The sequence below is a fragment of the Lutra lutra genome, chromosome 8 (genome assembly GCF_902655055.1).
Source record: "Lutra lutra chromosome 8, mLutLut1.2, whole genome shotgun sequence".
In the NCBI taxonomy this organism is placed as follows: domain Eukaryota; kingdom Metazoa; phylum Chordata; class Mammalia; order Carnivora; family Mustelidae; genus Lutra; species Lutra lutra.
This window is the reverse complement of record NC_062285.1, coordinates 141,345,070-141,368,835: the sequence shown is the minus strand read 5'-3', so window position 1 is coordinate 141,368,835 and position 23,766 is coordinate 141,345,070. Positions and strand designations below refer to the sequence as shown.

The 23,766-nt window shown below is 57.5% G+C and overlaps 1 protein-coding gene across 1 annotated transcript; it reads right to left on the bottom strand.

Moving 5' to 3' along the window:
• Nucleotides 1–1,368: 1,368 nt before the first annotated feature.
• Nucleotides 1,369–23,484, bottom strand: TTC38 (tetratricopeptide repeat domain 38). The gene is made up of 14 exons (XM_047741203.1): nucleotides 23,295–23,484; nucleotides 22,269–22,346; nucleotides 19,996–20,077; nucleotides 18,459–18,630; nucleotides 17,400–17,573; nucleotides 14,517–14,592; nucleotides 11,674–11,793; nucleotides 9,392–9,451; nucleotides 8,550–8,588; nucleotides 7,492–7,573; nucleotides 5,704–5,869; nucleotides 4,073–4,232; nucleotides 3,807–3,880; nucleotides 1,369–2,464 (listed from the first exon to the last, which is right to left on the bottom strand). Exons 1-14 carry the CDS (start codon nucleotides 23,325–23,327, stop codon nucleotides 2,371–2,373), a joined length of 1,410 nt encoding a protein of 469 aa, XP_047597159.1. The 5' UTR covers nucleotides 23,328–23,484; the 3' UTR covers nucleotides 1,369–2,370.
• Between the last annotated feature and the right edge of the window lie 282 nt (nucleotides 23,485–23,766).

Below are 23,766 nucleotides of genomic sequence, written 5' to 3'. Positions count from 1 at the left end.
GAGACCGTGAGCCCCTAAAAGGCATGGCAGGGGCTCGGTTATGTGATGTCCCCCAGTCTTACGCAGCCCAGCCATGGACTCCAGGCAAGAGCTGAGAGAGTGGGGGCTGGATATTGAAGAGGTAGGAGGTGGAGAGAGGGGCTGGGGGGCAGTGTCTAGCAGTTTGGACAGAGCGCAGCCTGACCTCTGCATCCCCTTTATCTTGTGCTGGCATCCCCAACACCTCTTTTCTATCAAAGGACTCCCTCTGTAGCCTTTGGCTTCCCACTGCACTCGGATGTGCTGGGTCCACCAAGACCTCGCCTCCACCACCTGAGTCTCTGTCCATGGGGTCCCTTCTGAATTCCATTGTCTTTTGTCTTTTTTTTTTTTTTTTTTTTTTTAAGATTTATTTATTTGAGACAGAGAGAATGAGCATGACCAGGAGGGAGAGAATCTCAAGCAGACTCCACACTGGGCACAGAGCCTGACACGGGGCTCCATCTCACAACCCTAAGACCACGACCCGAGCTGAAAACAAGAGCTAGACCCTCACCAACTGCGCCACCTGGGCGCCCCATGAATTCCATTGTCTTTTGCTCAGGTTTCTGCTTAACTGCAGAAGAAAAGTGGTACAAGGCACACCCAGCTGCAGGTATCTGTCAAGAGCCTTTGGGTTGTAAGAAACACAAAACCAGCTTCAGGCTGGCTTTAGAAAGAGGAGAATTAACTGACTTGAGGAACCGGGAAGTCCAGGAAAGAGGGGCTTGGAGGAGGGCACTGGGTTAGGTCATCTCCCAGCTGCCTCTCTGGGGTCCTGCTCACCCTTGAGCACGCTGGCTTTGCTGGGCCCCCCAGCCCAGGAGCTCCAGGCTTCCCACCACTTAGCAGGGCCTCCTGAGGGTAGCAGCTGGTTTGGGGGTGCCCGTGCCCTGTCAATGGTCCGAAGGCCTCTGTTTGCCTGACTCAATCACAAGGCGACTGCAACAGGAGGTCGGGAGGGTGCTTGGCCCGGATCCCCACAGCCCTGTGGGCACCCTCGCCAGCCTACAGTGGGTTCGAGGAGGGCTTCCCCGAGGAGGGATCAGGGTTCCTGGCTTCACTGGCCAAGTTGTATCCTCCTTGGAACCAGGAGAGGGGAGGGCAGATGAAATGTGGGCAGGTAACAAGAGGGGACAGCTCAGGATGGAAGGGTAGGCTCCCCTCTGGCCTGTGTCCCTAGCTCCTGGATGGAGAGAGCACCTCTCTCGAAATCCTGTTGTAACTACCCATCTTCTGGACTCAATGTCCCGCCCCCACGCCCAAGTTCAAGGAGAAGCCTGTCTCCCCAGGACCCAGCCTGACATGTGGGAGATGATGAAAGGTGCCGCCAGCACAGTCAGGCAAAGGAACCAATTAACTAATTTATTTTAATCTCAGAAATTTGTCTAATCAGTTTGGAGGCCTCCACTGCCCCTCCCTGAGTCCCTATCTAATCTCAGCCTACACTGAAGGAACCTGAGAAACATCTAGAGGTGGGGATCGCCCCTCACAAGTACATTCCAGTGAAATCAGCAGCTTGCTCAGGAGTGTCTCGGGCCATGTTAAGATGGGGAAACAGAAAACTGGCTCAGATCTCAGTAAAGCTCCATGGACTTTGGTTTTTGCCAGGACAGGGCAACCCTGAGTTCAGTCCACAACCCCCAGAAAGTGTGCCCGCTCAGTGCATGTGCGCCCATGTAATTCAAGTCCTAGTGGGCAAAGGAAGCCACATACCCGAGGTCCCTTAATTGGCACCACCGGAGCCCCCTGGGGAAGTCCACGGACTTCTCCAGAGACAGGAGAGGGCCATCCCACATGCCTGTGCTGCTTTGGGGGGGTGGGTGCCACAGCTGGGGGGTCCAAGGTGAATCTCAGGGCCTCTGGTAGCTGTGACCCTGGGCAAGTTACTTCCCCCCATGGGTGCTCTCACCCAAAAGATGGGGCAACATATCTAGAATTTAATGGGGAAGACAAAAGGAGAGGGCTTATCCCAGGGGCAGCCTCAGGAGCGAGAGTGTTCCCCAGGGAAGGACTCCCCTCCCCCAGCCAAGCCAGCCCCCCCAACCCAGGAGGTGTAAGAGTCCCCTGGGAAAACGGTTTGCCAGGCAAGTGGCAACAGCACTGCCCACTTTGGCTCTAACTGCTGGCACATGCGCCTTGGCCCTTGGCCCTTGGAACAAAGGGTTCCAAGATTCTGAGTCATGTCTAAAATTGATTTGTGTCCCTACTTCCCATAACGTTGCTGGTTACAGGGCTTTCTGCTTAAAGCTGCAAATTACTCAACAGCCCTAACTAACAGACTCTAGCTGCTTCTAACCTCAGGGTTCAGGGGCCAGCTGAACTGACGCTGGGGAGGGGGCCAGGTCCGGCTCATTGGAGGAGGTGGACGGCAGCGGCCTTTCGGATGAGCCGCTGGGTCAGGGGTGAGTTGGGCTTCAAGGCGTCACGCTCCATCAGAAGGTTCCTGTGGAAACGGACAAGGTCTGTGATGGAACCTCCTAGAAGTGGAGGGGCCCTGTGGTCCCTGGGCCCCAAGAAAGGACAGGTAACTCGGGCTGGGGCTGAGATGGGAAGAGAGGGGATAGCATCACTGAAGAGGGGATGTCCAAGGGGCCCCACCTTCCCTGCCAACCTGAGATGCCAACTTGCACCCACATGGGGGCCTGGAACTCTAAGCAGTGTGACCCCTAAAGAAAGGTGTGTGGCTGTGGCAGATGGCCATGGAGGGGTGAACAGTGAGGGGCGTGTGTCTGGGATGCGTCAGCAATCCAGCCAATTCCAGAGCGCGCACAGCTGTTTCATTAGTGCTGAGAACACTTGCTCTGCTCAGTTTGGAGACACTGTTGGGACAGTTGGGCCTCACGCAGCTTAAACCCTGGGCCTTTCTGCCTGACCTCCAGGGCTCAGCCTAGGGTCACCCTGGACTTAACTGGGTCTCCCGACCCCTATTCTACCCACCAGGTACCCCACAGCCCCTCCCTGCCCCCTTTCCCATTCGTGTTCCATTGGGGTGCAGGGGACCCATGAGGAGACCGGAGTGCCGCGTGCAGGGTAAAGCGAGCTGGGGCATGGGAGCTCCCAGGCTGCTGGTGAGGGCTGGGCTTTGCAGCGCTTTGTAATTCAGGTGCCCCCGCCCCAACACCCCTAACCCTCCAGCTCCTGCTCCTCCTAACCTGACCACTGCGCCTGGTCAGATCTGCTGGTTTGCGGGCCGCCTCTCAACTGTCTCTTCTTCAGGGCACCCTCCCTCCCTGAGTCCCGGCCAGCTCAGCCTCCAGAGCAAGGTGTCGCAGTCCGCACCCAGGGCAAGTTGATGTGTGTGTGTGTGTGTGTGTGTGTGTGTGTGTACACAAGATAGTTGCTAGTGTTCCCACATGAGACGTACGCTTCACATGCCAGGCCCTGGGTTGGCCTGCTCCCTCCCCCACCTCCTGGAACCCAGCAGAGCCCGTGAGAAAGGGCACCCCGGCAGAGTGCGCAGCATGTGCGAAGGCCCAGGCCCCTGAAGGAGCAGGACATGTTGGGTAACTACAGCTCAGCGTGGCTTGGCTGGGAGGGCTAGGAAGGGCAGGAGGGCCAGCCTGGGGGTGGGTGGACCCCAGTGGTCAAGTCGAGTGTGCTAACAGGGAAAACCAAGCGCCCATAACCTCACATCCTTGCAACCTCAAAGGTGGGAACCGTCTCCGGCAGAGGGAGGTGGGAGTCTCAGGGCAGGCTGGAAGCCCCTGGGGAGACCCCCAAGTGAGATGGGCAGCTCTGCTCAGAGATGTCCCCAAGCCTGGCATGGGTGTGAGCGAGGAACTCACCGTGCCACATTCTTGTGGACACCAGATGTGCAGTTCAAGGCCGCATGGATCAGCAGCTGGTTGAAGACGTCTCTCTGAGAAGTCAGTGGGGCAGGTTAGGCTGGTGTAACATGGGATGAGGGATGGGAGCCCCCATCCCACCGCGGGCAGGCCTGTTCTCGGGAACAAACTTCCCGGGTGTGGGAAAGACGAGGACACCCGTGCTCGTGGGCGCTGACCCAGAGAGAGGCCACCGGCAGCGGTGCAACCCAAGGCTGGGGGCTCACCTGGGCGTTGCTGCCCCCAATCTGGATGATCTGGTAGCGGATGGGAAGGAGCAGTTCCAGAACACGTTCCGGGTTCCCGTTTTCAGCCTCCACCAGGGCCTGGCACAGGGGCAGCCCCACATCACGGGCCAGGAGGTGCTGGCAGTTCTCCCCGGGAGCGCTGCCAGCCAAGGAGGTGCCCTCAGTTACTGGTGGGACACCTTACACTGCCTGACTCAGGTGTCCTGAGGGAATGGGCCGCTCTTCCTCAGCCCAGCATCCCTGTCTCTGTGCCCGACACAGCAGGTGCTTGGGTCAGGGGTGCTGACAGAGGAGAAGCGGACGGGAAGGGGGAGAACAGGGTTCTCTCGACTCTGGCTTGAACAACCCTTTCCACAGGGTCGGACTATGCTGTTGGGGGACCTCAGGCAGGTCCCCCAACGTCTGGCCTCAGTTTGCTCATCTGTAAAGTGTGGGTACAGTGCCAACCTCACAGGGCCGTCAGGATTGCACACCGTGCAGGTAAAGCCCGGCTCTGGAGTTGGCCCCACGCTCGGGCACACAGCTGTCACAGCCCATGTCTCTTTGCTGGCCGGCAGGTGGGGGTTGAGCTGGGTCACGGGGACAGTGGGCATGGTGGCAGCAGTCTGCTCCAAGCCTGTCTTAAAGAATCAGGGGGGCCTGGGTGGCTCAGTCGCTAAGCATCTGCCTTCGGCTCAGGTCATGATCCCAGGGTCCTGGAATCGAGCCCTGCATTGGGCTCCCTGCTTGGTGGGAAGCCTGCTTCTCCCTCTTCCATGCCCCCTGCTTGTGTTCTCTCTCTCTCACTGGCTTTTTTGTGTGTGTGTGTGTCAAATAAATAAAATCTTGAAAAAAAAAAATAAATAAAAAGCAAGAATCAGATTTTGGAGTGCCCAGTGGGCTCCCCAGGCCTTCCCGGGCTGACATGACCGCTGCTGGGCTGCAGACACCTTGCCTGAAGCTGCCTCCCTAGTGGAGGCCCATGGATCCTGCAGCTCCGCTCTGGGGGGAGGGGACGGGCAGGCGGCTGGGTTGGTGGCCAGCTCCAGCACCGCCCCCAGGACAGCACCAGGGGTCACGGCTCCCACAGCTCCAGCCCTCTGGGTGGGAGACGTGTGGCTGCTTCCCTGGCCTCTCCTGGGATGGAAACTGGCTCCCACCCATGCCAGGAACCGGGCCAGGGGGCTGTGTGGCCACACCACCGTAGCCTGCCTCAGCAGGCACTGTCCCCAGTTGGCAGATGAGAAGACTGAGGCTCAGAGCAGAGAAGCACTTTGTCCAAGATCTCAGAAGGTACGCAGCAAGGCTTTCTGGTTCCAGAGCCTCACCATGCCCCCCCTGTGGGAGGCAGCACCCACGACACTGAGGCTCCCACCCCCAGCGGGGCAATGGAAAGGTGACTCTGGCTCTTAGGAGAACAGCCATGTGCTTGCGTGATATAGCTGGTGGGGACACACACCTGTGGGACACGTGTATGACAGCCACCCTCCATGGGCATCCCCACGGCAGCATTCACCAATGGGGCTTCCAACCCCAGCCTCCTAGGCCGGTCTGGCCGGGGATGGAGCAGACATCAGCCTGCCCCCAGCACCCCATGGCCCTCCCAGCGGGTCCTTGGCCCCTCGGCATACTTGCTGGCATCCTGCAGGGTGGTCAAGAGCTCCTGGGTGGTCCCGGAGTCCCGAGCTCCCAGGGATGCCATCAGGAAGTGTGCGTCGTTGAACAGCAGGATGTGGTCCTGGCTGTGCTTCTGGGTTATAGGCAGGATATCCTGCCACCGCTCACCCACAGACACCCCTGAGGGCACAGGGAAGAAACCCACAGGCCTGTTGTCCCATGTGAGCATGTCCTACGCATGGGCCTCCTAAACCCCCATGCCCCTCAGAGGCCCTTGTGTTCCAGCTGGGGAGGCTGGGCAGGGGAGCGGGGCTGGCCGGTGGCCTTTGGCCTCACACAGAGGCCTTTGGGCCCCGTTTATGTTAACTTCGTTTAATTATAAATGCAGTAGATGCCTGCAATAGAAAAAAAAAAAAAAACCTACTGAAGGGTATTGAAGTTTCTGGCCCCTTGGACGAAGCCCAAAACCATTTTTGAAATTCGTTGTGGGATTACCGTTGGCATGGCACCTGCTACCTAATAAAAGTCGGCAGAGTTAATAAATAACATTCTCTCACATTTGTGTTGGGATTTCTCAGCGCTGGACGGCCCCTACTTCTGCTTTGCTCCCCGGCCCCTTCCCCCACCTCGCATCCCTCCTGACTCCTCTGAGTTACTACCTCCTTCCTACCTCTGGTGGGGGTGACCCCTATGGTAGAAACATTGCCCTTGACCTCTGTCTCTCAGGCAGCAAATCAGACAGGTCTCTTGAGTCTCTGCTCTGCTTGGTGAGGGATCAAGTGGCCTTTCCCTTCCCTCCACTGTGCCTGCCTGCCACCCTCTGTACCCGCAGGCCTCCCTGGGTATGTGCCTGGGGGCACCAGGCTTCAGGGTCCCCAGGAAGCTCCAGGCTGCTTCAGAAAGTGCGGGCTTCGGCCTCCCTGAGCTCAGCCCCATGAGGCAGATGGGAATTCTGCCCAGCCCTGCTCTAGAAGGCTCCCTGCAGACCCAGATCAAAACCAGACTCTTCTCTGGCCTTCCCGGCACCTGGGCTCCAGCCGCCCGCCTCTCATCCTTGCCCACACTGACCCTGTCTTTGGTTCCTCACCCGGTAACAGGCAGCTGGTTTCTGTGTCCTGGGGGCCCTGGACAGGCTGCTTTCTGCACATCACATCCTCTCCCACCTCTGCCAAGCAAAACCCTTCACGGGCCTCATGGCTCACATTTAACTCCCACCGGGAGGCCTTCCTGGAAACAGCTTGCCCTGCACAGGCACTCATCCCCACACTGTCCCGCCGGCCCAGGGCCTAGCATGAGTAGAGCTTTGGCTCTGTTGGGCCTGAGGGAGAGGGGAAACCGTCTGGCACCTGGGCTGTTGGCCAGAAGCACCAGAGCTGTGGTTGCAGCTATCCAGGCTGCCTGCAGAGCGTGGGGTGACGGTGTTGAGAAACCTCTCTGTCTGAAATCCCAGGGAGTTGAGGAAATGTCACTCTCTTATACTAGGAAAGGAGGCAGCACGCAGATCCAGGGGCCAGGTGCCAGCCGTGCTCTGCCGGGCTGGCGGGCAGGCGGCGGGAACAGCATGGACCCTGAGCTCGTGCACCCAGAGATGATGGCACCTGGAATAAAGGGGGGCAGAGGCTAGAGCCCACTGGCTTCAGGCTGGCTGGAAGGCGGCTGCAGAGCCGGGACCCAAGGCCACACAAAGGCAAGCCGCTTGGGTCTGTGGCAGGACCTGGAGTGGCTCAGCAATGAGTTCCTTCCCCTCGTTCTGAGGGAGGGAAGAGGGCAGAGGAGCCCAAGGGGAGGGTGCAGGTCTGTACCTTCCATCTGCAGCCGGTACAGCATGGAGCAGCTGTCCACCACGTCCAGCATCGCCCCACTGGCCTTCAAGCTGGGGAAGACCTGGAGGACAAGGGTGGTGGGCAAGTAAGGGGCCACAGGGATGGGCCGAGTGTGGGGCCTGCAGAGAGCCAGCCCTCAGCCAACAGCATCCACTGCCATCACCCTGCACCCTCAGCTTCCAGAACCAGCCCGTTGCCCAGGTGTCTGGCCGCGCCAGGTGCCAGACCTGAAGTCAGGCCCCAGCCCTGAGCACAGGCCAGGCGCTGGCACCTGTCCCCTCCCGACCCTGGCCTCAGACCATGCTGGCGGGTTCTGCATTCAGCTGACCTGTCCCTCACGGCATGGAGGGAGCTGACCTTCTGTATCACCCCACAATCCTGACAGAACTCGAAGGGAGGAATCAACTGACACTTTGCTGACAATCTTCCTCGGGGTTAGCGGCCTGGGCCCCAAACATTTTTGTGACATCCCCCCACCGCAGCCTTCTATTACAAAGCATGCAGGGGGGTTCCCAGGAGCTGCAGTCAGCCTTCTTTTCTCTTAAAAGCTGCCTGGGGGCTGGAGGAGGGGGAAGGGGAGTCGTGCTCACTGGGCCTGGGGCTGCGGTCTGTTCCAGAGACGGACTGTGGGGCTGGTGAGTAGCCTCAGTGCCACGGAATCCTAGGGTCAAAAACGGTCTCAGGGCAAATTTTGCGTGTGTTTTACTAAAAAGAAAGAAGGAAAAATTCCTGTGGGCAGATCATTGGTTGTACCAAAGACGAGCCGTGTAAAAGGACTACAGAAAATTCCGGGATTTCAGAAAAGACCAACTCAGCTGTGCCATTGTACCGGCGCCCGCCGGGACCCAGTGAACGCCTTCACCCTGTCCCAGCGGCACCACCACTTGGCAAGAACGAACCCGAAGTCTCGCACCAGAAAGGAGTTCTCTCTCCAGCTGCGTTTCTGGCTGAGATGGTGCTGACGGGCTCAACTATGTGCTAGAGACTAAAAGGCCAACGTCTGCCATCCACTGGGTTGGCTGCAGAAGTGGACTTACGTGGTTATCGTAGATGGTCAAGGCGGCCTCGTATTCGCCCTGCAAGGATCAAGTGGGCGTGATCAACATGGGACAAAGGTCAAAGGTTACACCGCGAGAGGGGCTGGAGAGTCCATCCCCTGCCCACCACCAGCACCCTGCATGAGGGGATGGGCTGAGCTGCCTAGAGGGTCTGAGGGTCAATGACCAGAAGCCCCTGTGCTCCGGGAGAGGCGGCGCTGGCCTCTGCTACCCAATGGACGTTTCTGTTGAGGCCTGAATGTCCCCATGGCGCTTGTTGATGTTACAAGCTTTCTCGTGTACTTCTAGTCTTTTCTTCTCTCTATTTTCCTTTCAGTACCTTCAGTGGGGACCACTGCTCTCCTCCAGACCCTGAGCACAGCGGGCCCTCACCTTCCAAGCGTCTCTCTTTGGACTTCCGGGGAGCTTCTAGATTTGTCTCTGTGGTAAGCACCACGGCAAGAAGGTGCTGAGTCCCTGGGATCAAGGGTGCTACCTCTGACCCTCACTTCCACTGGGACAAACCCTTTGGAGGGTGTCATGTCTCCTTCGGGTATAATCTGGGGGGTTGGGGCTTGGCTGTTCACTCCAGCAGCAGAGGACTCTCAGTCTAGATCGTCTCCATAGATAATGTACAAGATACATAATTTCTATGTCCAGATAGTGAAAAGTGACTAAGGTCATTTAAGCCTGAAAAGTTATTTGAAAACGTGAATGCTCCGTTACAACCAGACATTATCTAAATGTGCAAACGCAAAAAAATTATCCCTGGGATACAGCAAGAGGTAGAAAGAGACTGATTTCACTGGACCTCTAGACAGGATAAGAGCGGACCATCTTACCTTCTCAATCATATACAGAGCCCAGTGCCAATAGTTGTGACAAGCAAGCATATCAGAGTCCTGGGGAAAGAACGAGAAAATTCGAGAAGAAGCTGACAGCCCGTGGGACCGAAATTACTGGCTGTGGTTTTGTGACGGGGCCGAGCCCCTCCCTGCTCTTTGAGCTCAGGAAATGTCTCCTGGGGCCAGGTTGCCTGGGCCCAGCTTGGAGGGACTGGTGACATGTTGGCCCCACAGCTGGAGTGGGAGGAGCAGGGCCGACATCCAGGCAGGCCTAAAGCCCTCCTTATGCACGGAGTAGAGAAAACGGGCGATACATCCATTGCACAAATGGGTGCAGAGCCCCGCTGGGTGTCCAAGTCCCAAGAAAGCCAGGAGGATCAATAAGTCCCGGGCTGGACGCCCTCCAATAAGAGGGGCGGGGTTAACATCTGGACAGTTACTAGTGGCACCCGTTCGGCCCCACCGTGGATGCCGGCCCTTCCTTCTGAGGCCACTGCAGATGCTTCCTCCCCTCCCTGGACGCTACCTTCCCTTTCTTGGAAAAAGAAACTGACCACGCCCCTTCCCTGGCCCACGTCCACCCCGCACCTGTGCTTGAGGACATCCAGTTGCCTTTGTCTCCTCTTCCTTCCACCCTGGCAGGCCTTAATGGCTGTGCTCGATCTGGTCCTTGGCTGGGACACCCTCCATCTCCCCACCTTTACCTGGCAAACCCTTACCATCCTTTCATACTAAGCTCAGTGTTTGCCTCCTCCAGGAAGCCTTCCCTGACCACTTCCCCCTCAAGTCCAATGGGGTCGAATGCCTCCTCTGAGTTTCCACATCCCTGAGAGTGCCCCCATCATGGTGTGGTTCATGGGCTGCTAGGAAACTGCTCACCCCACTTGACTGGGCCGTTAAGGACATAGAAGTCTGGGCTGGACTCTCAGTGAGGTGTCCAGGGTGGCACAGTCTGAACTCCAGTCTGGGGCAGGAGCAGGAGGAAAGGGAGCGCCAGGTCACAGTATCAACCGCAGGGCTGTAATGCCAGGCCAGAGGCTGCCCGAAGCCACCACGGGGGGACAGATGCAAACATCAGGGGACTAGCCAGCTTGGACTGCCTCATTTTACACATGCCTGGAACCAACACCCATAGGAACTCATATGGGGCCAAGGGCTTCATAGTTGTTACAATAGCAGGTGTACCAAGGAGGAAACAAAGCTCAGAGGGTCACTTTCTTGTCCCAGGGTCCAACCAGACCTCAAACACCCGTAAAATCACAGCATCTGGGGGAGGGACATGAATGGGACACACCAGAAGGCCCTGGCCAGGCCTTCCCTGGGCTTCCTCAGGTCTGCCTATGCAAGCCCCTGGCCCTCAGCAGGAAGGGTGGCCACACAGTTGCGCCCCTGACCCCAGACCCACTGGTCTCGTAAGAGCTAGCAGTATCTGCCTGGGGGAGCCTGAGGGCAGGACTGCACCCCACCGTCCTCCTCCCCAAGCCCTGGCTCAGGCTGCCCCAGTGCCTCTCCCGTCCCTAGTGTTTGTGGATCCTCAGAAAGATCTTTGTGTGAACCTCCCAGGATCATCATTCTGAAATGCTATCTCACCCCTGTTCACCTGCTCTGCTGGGACGCTGGGACGTCCCAGGCCAGGGAGCAGCTCGGAGGGATGGAGGGGCTGTGCCAGTCCCTGCCTGCTCCCTGCCGGATTCCTGGTCTCTTCCTGGTTCCCTCGGGCACTGAGCACCTGCTGCTCGGTGCCAGGCACAGACTCCCCGCCTTGGCCAGCGGGACCTGGGGAAGCCCACCATGGCACAGAGGAGGGCAGGGCTGCAGACCACTTCCAGACAGGTGGCCAGGCTGACCGCCAGAGATAACCCTGGGGAAAAGCAATGCACACAGAGGAAGGAGAGCTACCTGGCGCTGACCCCCGCCCCAGGAGTCCCTGCTGAGCCAGCTGGTGGGTGGTGGCAGAAGGGGCAGCTCAGGGCCCTCCAGGTTCTCAGCGGGGACAGGCTCTTGCGCCCTGGGAGTTTTCTGCTCCGTGCCTTTACACCAAATGCCCCAACACAAAACATACTCTAGAATCACCTGCGAAACATTGGCAGGTTTGGCGGGGAGCCATGTGTGTCCCAGGGGGGACACTGTGGCTTGACAGAAACTCCTCTAAGCAGAACACAAGTTTTCCCAGAGCTAAGCTAAGCTGCACCCCGGAACTGCTGTCCATAAAGCCTCGGCTTAACTCAAGGGGCTGCCTGGGGTTTTCCAGGCAGGGGACCCGTGGACAAGGATCGTACCTTCCAGTGGGCTTCTGAGGACTGCATAAACTCTAATCCGTCCTTGATTTCTGCCTTCATCTCGTGAATGTGGGCAATGGTGTGCACCGACCACGCATCCGTGGGGTTGATAGACAAAGCCTACACAGGGAGGGCGTGAAAGATGATTCGAGAGTACTGCATCTGTCAGGCTGCCCGGGGACCTGAGGCACCTCCAAGTGACACTGGGACAAGGGGCCCGCACTGGACGGGCACGCGTGGGGCTGGTACAAGTGTGGGCACCAGGCTCTGCCTCAGAACGACAATGATCCCCGAGTCCAGCCCTGCTGGGCGTCTGCGTGCTGTCACTAGTGAGGGTATCACTGCCCCCCTCAAAGCTGAGGGGGCAAGCTTGGGGAGGCTGGCCGACTGACGCAGGACCGCAGCTGGCTCTTTCCAAGGCCGGGACTCAGCCACAGGGCCCCATGGCCTCCCGCACGTGGCTGAGTCCCCTGCAACAGGCCAACCAGCCTCTCTGGGCCTGTCCCCGCTGGTGAGAAGCAACAGCACCGCGGAAGTGAAGTGCCCCAGAGGGTCCGAATGCTGAGCCCACAGCCCGCCCCCCCACTCGGGCTCCTGGCTCCCCCTTGCAGACGACCACACGCCTATGAATGGCCTTCTGGGCTCATTCTGATGTTCTTACTATTCAGAACAGTAGGCCCTTCCATGACCAGTGCGCTTGACAGTGACCGGCAAGGCAGGCAGGACACAAGGTGGGATTCCGACCCCATGGTTGTCTTCTTCTTTTCCTCCTGGGTTCAGCTTCTGTGTCCTGGGCACCTCCCGAATGCCAGGCACAGAGCAGTAGGCTGAGGCTTGAAGTGGCCCAGCTCAACAGGAGCCCAGGTCTCCCGCACTGCACACCAAATCACGACCTCCCCCAGCCCCGCTGCCTTGGTGCCCCATGCTTTTCCCAGAGGCAGAGTCCCTGGCCTGGCCCCTGCTGTGGGGTTTAGGCCAACAGGTTGTCCCCAGCAAGCCCAGCCTCTCTGCTCCACCCGCTGTTTGCACAGGCCCGCCCAGGCCACGTGGGGACGCTGTAAGAAAGGGGCGTCCTGAGAAGGGACCCACTGAGGTGCTGCCCTTCTGCAGGGTGGACGCAAGGGCTGCCGCTCAGCGTAAGGAGCGGGGCAGCTCCCAAGGTTAAGGCCCACCCTCTGCGAGGGACTCCTGATCAGTTTCCTCACTGGGTCAGAGTCACAAAGGCTCAGCACCACCCAGTAGGTCCCCCTAGCCTTTGCCCCCAGGGCCTGCCCTGCCCACCTCCCCCGCCCTAAGCCTCAGCCTATCCCTGGGCTCCACACTTCCTGAGCACTGTGCTCCCCTGCCCTCCACCCTTTGCTCTCCCTACCCCTGGGGTTTGGCTCAAAGCCGCTAAGCCCACACCCCGTGCACCACCAGCCTGAGGCCTCTCCAGGCTCCAGCGGAGCCGGAGCCGGGTGCGCGCGCCTCGCTCTCCTGGAGGCGTGGCGGTCACTGCCACTGTGGGGCCCTGCTCCATGATCTCTGGTGTACTGGCACTGGGGTCAGAGTGTGCCGCCTGTAGGAGGAGGTGCAGCGGGAGAAAGGGGCATGAGGCCAGCAGAGTAGGGCTCCCCAGGCCACCACCTCCTTATGCCCCAGAGAGGCATAAGCCTGCACCTTTTGTCTGTCCTCTTGCTTCTGGAAATATCCTGCCAGCCCTTGGCTGCCGAGATGGACACCACCGAAGGAGGGGGTCCAGCTGCCATGGTCTCCAGGGCACCTTCCTGTGGCTGACCCCCCTGGACAGTGTGGCCTGCTCACCCCAGCCAGGGAGCCCAGAGGCCTTGAAGCACGGAGCCATCACCCTGCACTCGAGTCTGGGCTCCATCTCTATAATGGAACACATTTCAGAAACCTCACGGCCTCCTGGGGAGGGGTACTGGGGGCCAACTAGGGCGATATCTGCAGGAAGGAGCACTGGGTGGGATGTGGGAAGCCGGGTCTGGTCCAGGCAGCCTGAAGGACAGCGGTCCGGTGAGGAGGCCAGGCCAAGCACCTGCTGTGCCCTCCCTGAGCTGCATGGAGTGAAGGAGGCTCCAGCCATGGCCCCTCTCTGAGCTGTGACCCCCTCATGGGGACAATGAGGAAGGCAGTGCCTCGTGGTAGATGTGAGCAGGTTAAGCAGCTGTGTATAAAGTGCCTGTATGCATGACAGCCCCTCTGCCCCTGGCCTCAGTTTCCACTCGCCTGAGGAGAGGGGCTGGAGGACAGGGACTCCAAGGACCACAGAGGACACTCCGAGCCCCAAGTCCACCGCCACAGCCTGTTGCCTGGTCCTGGGCCCCTGGTGAGGGGTGCCCACCACGCGCCCGGGTACCAGCCGGCCCACCAGGAGAGCATGACGGACGGACCGGGGCTGGCGGGCAGCACACACCCACCCTCCTCTGCACTTTGACCTGGGTTCCCTCCCTCTGGAAGGAGGCAGAGGTTCAGGGAAGGGCTGGCTGGCAGGAGCCCAGCCCCCGGGTCAGGGCCCTCAGGGAAGCAGCTTTGCGTTTACAGTCACAGGGCATCTCCCTGAGGCTCTGCTCTGAGACACACAGAGCTGGGGGAGCCTGGAGCTGCCTCCTGTGGGGCCTCAAAGGAGAGGTGAACACAGCCCCCCTTGGCCTCATCCACCTTCCTGGCCCGGGCAGGTGGTGTGCGGACTGCAGACCGTGGGAGGGGAGGCTGTGCTCGCCGTGGCCATGAGTCCTCCCCAGTGTCTCTGAGGAAAAGGAGGCGGGTGGGGGGCCGTGTGTGCTCTGCCCCACCCGACGGCCCTCCCTGAGGGGTCGGCACCTTGGCAAGGGCCCTCTCACCTCTTTGGCCAGCTTCTCTGCCTTGTCATAGAAGTTGGTTTCCATCAATCCAAATGAATAGATGCCTTTCACGTAGCTGAAAACAAAACAAAGTCTTCAGGAAAAGTGGCCTGTTTAGCCCTCAGTATGGGCTGAACCGTGTCCCCCAGAATGACATGTTCAGATTTGGAATTAGGATGTTTTCAGACGGTGCAGTGGAGATGAAGTCCTACGGGGTGAGGGCCGGCCCTGAATCCAATGACCGGTGTCCTTATAAGAGAGAGGAGAGGGGCGCCTGGGTGGCTCAGTGGGTTAAAGCCTCTGCCTTTAGCTCAGGTCATGGTCCCAGGGTCTGGGATCGAGGCCCGCATCGGGCTCTCTGCTCAGCCGGGAGCCTGCTTCCTCCTCTCTCTCTGCCTGCCTCTCTGCCTACTTGTGATATCTCTCTCTGTCAAATAAATAAATAATCTTTAAAAAAAAAACAAAAACAAGAGAGAGGAGAGAAGACTTGGACACACACACACACATACACACGCACGCGCGCTGGAACCACAGAACATAGGCAGATGCCGGGATGGCACAGCTCCAGGCCAAGGAGCGCCAAGGACTGTCAGCTACCTCCAGAAGCTAAGGAGAGGTGAGAAGGCGAGGAGGGGTTCTCCCCTGGAGCCCTCAGAGGGAGCATGGCCCTGCTGATGCCTTCCTTTCTGCCTTGTGGCCTCCAGAACGCTGAGAGCATGAATGTTGTTTTAAGCTGCCCGGCTTGTGGCACGGTTCTGCCAGCCCTGGGAGATGGGCACCTCCCCCTCAGCAGCCGGGCACCACCCCAAGTCGCTGGATACTCTGGCCGTTGGGGAGCACCATTACCACATTGTCTGACCCCCAAGCCCTGTCTCTAGAGCGGGCCCCTTGGCAATTCACACCCTACCCCCATCAACGCAGTGTCTCCCCTAAGGATGCTGGGGGGCCATTTCCTTCCTGTCCGGTCAGGGGCACCCACCGAGAGGCACAGCCCAGGATGCCTCTCGCCTCTCGGGGAAGCACCAGTGAGTGCAGGCTGGTGGTGGCTTCTAGGCGTGCCCAGCCCTGGGCCTGGCCTGACCTGCGCTCACTGGGCAGCTCCTCCCCAGACCCCAGCTCCTAGAGGCAGGGACCCTTCTGTCCTGCGCCCTCTTTGCCCAGGGCCAGCCCCGGATGGGCCTGAAGACACTTCCCGGGATACATGGGCCCTATGATTTCTCAGCCATAATCGCCAGCACAGAGTACCGGGCTGAAAGAAGCATTGTCTCCTGGGGTTTGGAGGGATTATGGGAAAACAAGATAGAGTGATGGAGCTCCTATTTGTGACTCAGACATTATGCTTACTACCATGCTCATAGACAAAGCCTGGCTCTCGTGATTCACAGAAGCCACGTCCTAGCACACTGGCTTTCAGACTTTTCTTTCAAATATTTATTTCTTTCAAACACTCAAGTATTTCTCTTAAATATTTAAGTATTTCTTTAAATATTTAAATATTTTTTAAAAATATTTATCGGGGTCATTTCACCTGCAACATTTAGACATGTACGGAATGCTCATGGTTTACCCAATCCTGTTGGGCTCTTGTGATGAGGTAATCTCACGGGCCCACTCGGCAGGGCTACGGTACTCAGTTGTTCAGCCAGACAATATCTAGGTGCTTTTGTGAAGGTTTTCTTCAGGTGTGATTAACTTTTAACTCTGTAGACTCTGAGTAAAGCAAATTACCCTCCATAACATGGGTGGGCCACATCCAATCCGTTGAAGACCTCAGAGAAAGGAGTGAGGTCCCCAGAAGGAATTCTTCTTCCAGATTGCAACACAGAGACCCTGCCTGATCCCTCAGACTGCTGGCCCAGTCTGTGGATTTCAGAATTTCTTGCCAATCCCTGTAACTTCATGAGCCAATTCCTTAAAATCAATCAACCAATCTCCACACACACACACACACACACACACACACACACACTTGTATATACATATAAATGATACGGCTACAGATATTTGTACCCTCTTCGCTCTGTTTCTGTGAAGAACCCTGATAACACAGCTCTCTAATCCATGAGCCCATCTGTGATGGACATAACCATCGTGTGATTTTTTTTTTTAACTTGTATTTATTTACTTGAGAGAGTGAGAGAGAGAGAGAGAGAGAGATCATGAGCAGGGGGGAGGGGTAGAAGGAGAAGCAATCTCCCTGCTAAGCAGGGGACCCCAAAGCGAGACTTCATCCCAGGACCCTAAACCATGACCTGCCTGAGCGGAAGGCAGCCGCTTCACCGACTGAGCCACCCAGGCGCCCCCCCCATCCTGTGATTAGACACGATAGGGGTCATTCTGTGTGGTGGTCACTAGGGTGGCTTAGGCACTCAGGGCCTCCCTCTCCTCCCGAGAACAGAACAGAGATGCACACCCTGCCTTCCCCTGGCTGGGTGACCAGCTCCAGCTGATGACTTGGAAGTGGCAGAGTGTGCCCCTTCCTCTCTGAGCCCTGCCACTGGGAGTCCCCCAGGGGTGCCCTCTTCTCTTCCTCAGTGATCTGCTAGATCCTCTGGGTCACTGATGCAGGAGGGAAACAAGGACAAGGTTGCAGAGCCCTCAGCCCTCCTGTGACAGGTGTGTAGTACGTGCGAGAAATGAGCCTTTGGAGAATCAGATCTAGGAGCTATTTGTTACTGTGGCAGAACTACCCTGGGTTGATACATACGGTACTGCCTCACCCATAGGATAGGATGGGATGAACAGCAAATGGAGAGACCTTTTCACTTGCAAGGATAGGGAGAATAGCCACAGTAGATTCAGTATTTTTAGGGCAGGGTCATGTTTTCAGGGCACAGGAAGGAGAAGAAGAAAGAAACGACGTGATTTCCAGCTGGCACGTACCTGCTCAGGGGGATGCTGGGTGTCCAGAAGGGGTAAATTCGGGCCACAGAATCTCGCATCTGCTCCTGGTAGCCCAGGTAAAAATAGGCATCGTGGGAAAATTTTAGGGCTAACATGTCCGTTGGGTGGTCCCAGAGGATCTGTTCCCATAGTTCACAGGCTCTGGGAAAGTTCCTGTGAGACAAAGAGAGATTTCTCAGCGACACCGGACATACAGTTCATCCACGGGAGGCCGAGAAGCCGTGGCTTCTTGCCAGTCTGCACCGGTTCAACAGAAATGCATATAATACATCAAGAGGGGAGGGGAGAGGGAGGGGGGGGTAGAGAGGAGATAGAGAGAGAGAGAGAGAGAACATACTATATATACACCCACACACACAAGTTTCTATGTTAGGTTGCGGCTCAGAAAATTGAAAAACCAGTGGGAAGCTTTACTCTGGAATTCAAACCAACCAAAAACTGGTTTAACAAGTCGCCAAAGCCGGTGAACCAGCCGCAGGAAGTCTGTAGGGCGGGGGGGGCCCATCCCGGCCAGGCTGGCCAGTGGCACTGACCCAGCAGAAAAGGCCAGGCACAACTTGCTTACTGCTTTGGAAGCCGCATACCATCCACTCAGGTCACCTAGCTGGGCAGAGCGTCAACCCTGCCTGAGCAGATGCACTGGCTCTCCCAGAGAGGGGCTCCAGGATCACGACATCCACACACGGGGGGACAGCTGTGGGGACAATGGAGGCAGGGGACAACCTTGAAGGCCACAGCAGACGCTAACGCGGGTGTGTATGTAGTATGTATTATGTATGTATATGTATTAAGGATTTCTCTAAGGTGGTTCTATCATTTCTGCAACAAACATAATAACCAATTCATTTAAAGAAGTAAAGTAGCTGCTTTGAACGCTAGATCAGAGATCCTAGCCACCTGTCTCCTCATCCGTGTTCAGGTGCAGGCACAGCAGCAGGCAGGGAGAGGGCCGAGGGAGGCAGGGTGAGAACAACCCCTAGTCCCCCTTGCTGAGGGTACTGGGTGCCCATGGCATTGCCCAGCCAGAGAGGCCCTCACCCCTTGGCAAAGGTCTCCACCGCAGACACGTGTAGCCGCTCCCGCTGCGTCAGCGGCTGTGTTTGGGAAACCTCCACCATTGTCTTCACGGCCCGGTCCAGCTCCCCGTCCAGCCGCATGGAGCTTCCAGTGCCGATCAGCACGAGGCCGTTGGAGATGGCGTGACCCATGGCTGGGGAAAGGGTGGAGAGCAACGGTGACTTCGATGGCCCCGCCCTGCCCCGCCCCCGCCCCGCCAGCCTGGCCAGAGTGTGAAATAAACATCCCCCATCCCACCGGCCTGGCCCGGTGGCTGGCGCGCTGCGCACTGGGCCCCACCACAGTCAGAGCTCAGCCGGACCCTGAGTGGCACACCGAGGAGTGGCACTCTGAACCAGTGTTTTCTAACAAGGGCGCTGCGGTGCGTGCCAGTGTCTGGGGCATCTCCCCTCACCCCTCCACTGGGTGGACTGGTTAGGTGCTGCCCGTGGGCTCCCATGGCCCTCCAGCCCTGCTTTCCCTCCTCCGCCAACCCTCACTACCGCCCGCACAGAGACGCCAGGGAAGGGCTCAGCTGAAGCTGGAAGCTGGAAGGGCTCAGTCCAGTGCCAGGGGCTGGTCTCTGGAGCACAGTGGGTCTGAGCCATGCCCATGCATGGAGAGCTTGGGGGTGCGGTGGGGGACTGGAGGGTCTGCCTGTGGCCCTTGTAGTAACCCTGCTGGCAGGTCTGCAGACCTCCAGGCCCTACCTGAGCTTCCTAGCCCTCAGCCTGACAGAGCCAGGGTGTCTGCTGGCATTTGGAACTCAGTCACTAGCCCAGGCCCGAGACCGAGGATCCAACTATAGTGTAGTATTGGGATGACCCCTTTGGTCCCTGCTTCTATCCTGGGACCAGAGGTCTGCTCAGTGTGCCTGAGCACACTCCTGACTCCTGGTCCCCTGTAGGCTGGGCCAGCTTCCTTCTGCCCCCATTCTGTGCACCCTGTCCTCAGCAGGTTCCAGAATGCCCTGGGCTGACCTACCTATGCCCGCGGCACACAAGGCTTATCTGGAAGGCAGCTATGCTCACTACTGTACCACCAACACTCACATGGCTTATCTGGGATGCCAACTTCTTTCACGAGGTCTTCATGGCTGAAGCCTCACCAGGGTCCCGAAAGGCTGCCGTAGCTGCCTCTCAGGCTCCGGAGACAGGTCCGGGATACAGAAAGCCTTATGTGGTCCCAGCCACCCAACTACCAGCTGGGTCATTTTGGATACATTTCTCATTCCCTTTCTTCCTCTGAGAAGTGGGATCAGCATCTTTCATGCAGAACTGACCAACAATGAGGGAAAAAATTAGGAAGATGGCTTCTGGGAACTCAGCACCTGTACAAAATCAGCTGTTATTCCAAGCCCGACAGTGGCTGTCGCCTTCCTGCCCTCCCTCTGAGCAAATGCCAGCCCGATCACTGCCATCAGCCTGCCATCCCCGTGCCAGCTGAATCTCGAAGTCAGGGAACCAGAGAGGTGTTGGACCCACACAAGGAGGCTCAATTCAGAGACGGCATCACTCACCGAAGGTTGGATCCGCGGCTTTGAGCTTCGACAGGCAGCCCTCAATGCCACCAAGACTTCTGTCGTTGGTCCATTTGACATACTGAAACAGAAAAGACAGAACAGACCTGTCCCCAGGGAGTCCTTCATTCATGTTGAGGAAGGCATGTGTCTCAGTCTGGATCTTCTCTCTAGAGAATTCAGGACTTTACAGTCTGCACTCCAAGCGACCACACCTGGGTTGGTCTCATGTGAAAAGACTAAACACCCAGAACTGAAGGCACATTTTCTAGAAATGATCAGGTCGCCATTTTCAGGAAGGAAAACATCTAAAGGAAGCTTCGTCTTGACAGACGACCTGCCCAGAGCAGCGGCTTCTTTGGTCAAAAGATGGGCCTTGAAATCCGGTACCACAGTAGGAAGCTTCTTACCTTTTATTCATTCCTTCCAAAAAAGAACTTTATTAAACATTTAGGACAAAAAGAAAGAGGCATGAAAGCCCAATCATCAAACTCAGTCTCACCCCCATTGGGTAGATGTGTTTCTAATCTTTTCTCCCCCCAAAATGCTTATTTTGGGGGACACCTGCATGGTTCTGTTGGTAAAGGATAGGACTCTTGATCTCAGCTCAGGTGTTGATTTCAGGGCCATGAGTTCGGTCCCTACGTTAGGCAAGAGAAAATAAATAAAATAAAAATGCTCATTTAAAAAAAAATCCTAAAACCATAATAATACACTGGATTTTATTTAATTTTTTTAAGATTTATTTATTTATTTATTTGACAGATCACAAGTAGGCAGAGAGGCAGGCAGAGAGAGAGGGGAAGCAGGCTCCCCGCTGACCAGAGGGCCCGATGCAGGGCTTGATCCCAGGACCCTGAGATCATGACCCGAGCAGAAGGCAAAGGCCTAACCCACTGAGCCACCCAGGCGCCCCAATACACTGGATTTTAAAACGTGTCTCATCACGTTTGTCTAGATGTCTAGACATCATGATGTCTAACCTACATCTTCACAGAACTAGCTGAGCATGTTTCCCTAAGACACAGGGGAGGCAGTCTAACGCAGACTGGCACAGAGACCTTGACCCATGGGACAGAATATACACAGGCCATGCGGGGGTCAGGGTAGACCATGCTACCTTAGGGACTCGGGCTGGGTAACAAATCAAGGGCTCGACCAAGGCCAAAAGGAGCAGGAAGAGCACAGAGCTCGCAGGCGCACAGTGGAGGCCGGCGACAAGCTAACGGCATTTCACTGGCTGGTGCTTCTGCCTGGGCTTCTAAACGCTTTCTCGGTCCTTAAGTCATATGGATGGACTTAGTAGGCAGTGCTCTCTCATTGTTCATGATAAACACCGGGTCTGGGGGTTTCTATTGGCATACACAGACCCAAGGGCATCCTGCTTCTGCCCTACCTGAATGCATGAGCCAGCTCAGCTCCCTGGGCCTCAGTTTCCCCACCTGTCAGAGTAGTTGGACTCCGCCTCTGAGAACCCCCTAGTTCCAAAACTATAGGCTCCTTCGCTGGTGTTGGAAATGACTGGGAACACGGTGGACGGGCTCAGAACAGTCAAGCTGAGAGCAATATAGTGGAAGATTCGCTCCAGTACAGGGCCCCAGGCCCTTAGTGGAGGGGACCCACATCAAGCCCCGCAGGCCACAGGGGGATGCCCAGGGAGGGTCAGTACCTTCATAAATACCCCACTGCTGTCTGTCCACCCCTGGGGCCACCTCTCAGCTGTGCCATGGGTCGGCAAAGATGCTTCCAACACCAGGCCGCAGAGTACATAAATTCCACTGTCACTGGCTCCTAAATTCATCATGAAATGGAAAACAGCATGTGCCACTTTCCAAGCTGTGGGCTCTGGGGATTCAAAGCATGACGAAGCGTGTTTGTGTCACCAAGATGCCCTACTGTACCCACGCTGACCAGGAGACTTGGGTCGCCACGGGGCTGATGGGCTTTGCTGCTTATAAAACCAGAGTGCTGATAAAGGTGGTAAGCTGTAGAAGCTTCGAGCATGGTGCCCGCCGTGGTCATCATTCAGCAGCTTTGCATGAGAGTGCATCGGGCGATATGTGCGTTGGGCTAGAAATCAAATACCCCTGTGTTAGATGGGAGCTCGGGGCACAGGGGCTCACGTGCCTCAGGGCCACTTACTTGCCAGCATAAAAAAGGGGATGCCAAACATTTAAACATGAAAACTATGTTCCCTAAAAGCCTTCAGTAATTTTCAAACCTGCACGGTGGGCCTTCAGAGCGGAGACCACCGCATTGCCCGGGAGGCATACCTGGGTCAGGGTAGCATCGAACAGCTTGCAGGCCTCATTGCTTGTGGTTGAGAGTGGGAGCCCGGCATCCTTCCATGCCTACACACAGCGAGAAGAGAACACCCCTTTATCCTCCAAATGGAAACCCCCCACACCCAAGCACAGAGGATCTCCAAATGCAGAAGTTTGTCACCCAGTCTGGGTTTCCAGAAACCCCAGCCTTGAGGGCATGGACTCTCAGATTTCAGAGACAGTGCAGAGCACACGAAGCTGAGCCCTGGGTGGGCGAGCCTCAGGTAAATTCCAGCATGCGGGGGGGTGGGGGGGTGTCTCTGAGTAGCTGTGTGCCTCCTGGCAACGACCTGTATCAGATCCTTGGCTGGCCCACATGGGGTTCTAGAGGATATATGGGGCACCCGTGCAGTGTCTGCTCAGAGAGCAAGCACACAGTACATGTAAGTCCCTGATAAGACTGAAGGGAGGTCTGGGAGGGCAGGAAAGGGGTATAACGCTAGCCTGCTTAGTGGGGAGGGTGGTATTTCCATCTGGCCGGCAAGGCTATCTGCCAAACACCAAAACAACGCCTACCCTCTTTCAGCTTCATCAGACGACTCACACCTGTTCACCTTTAGGGCTGCCTTTGGTGCCCTACCAGGGCCTCACAGACCTGCGACTCCCCTGGGAGGAGAAATATCCTGCACCCACCCACCTCCACCCCCAGCCCAGATTACCTCCTGCATAACTCCGGGGCAAGGCCCTGAACTCCACCTTCTTCTGCAAAATGTGTCCGGGATCCCCACCCTGGAGGGTCCCAAGCCATGCCTGGGCTAATGCTTTTTAGGTACCGGGGTCTCCGAGGGGCCGAGACACGCGGCAGGGGTCCCACGGAAGGGTGCTCTGGTCCCTTCCTGCAACCAGGACGCACGCCAGGACCTCACGGCCAACTCTCCAGCTGACCTCGGTTCCCATGCTGGTTGATCCCGCCCCGCCGCGGGCGCCACGCCATCCCTGGGCCGTGGAGCCGGGCCGGGTTCTGCCTCCACTTACCTGGCAGTCACGCAGGGGAGCGGGAGCGGCCATGGTGCTGAGAGGGTGGCAGGGCAGGTATCAGGGTCCAGGCGCCTCCACAGCCTTGCCTATGCGGGAGGGAGGAGGGAGGGGCGGACACCGCGGGGCGGAGCGGGCTCGCTCCTCTGCTCGCTCACTGGCCAGCGGCGCCGGCCCGCCCCGGGGTGCTCCAAGGAGGTCCGCCCCTGCCGCGGGGGTTGGACTGGAAGGGGTACACTGCAGAGGGAGCGCCTACCTCCCCCATCAGATATCTAGCCTGGGCGGCCGGGCCGAGGGCGCTCCACCCCTGCAAGGGGACTCATCCCTGCTGGGGACCCTGTTGGGGACGCAACTGCAGAGTCCCTTGGGAGGCAGGGGAGCCCTAGGGCAGCGGTCACTTGCAAGCTCTTCAGAGTCCCATCTTAAGCCTTGCCCGGCACACATGCCTAGAGATAGTTTTTTGGAGTTAAAA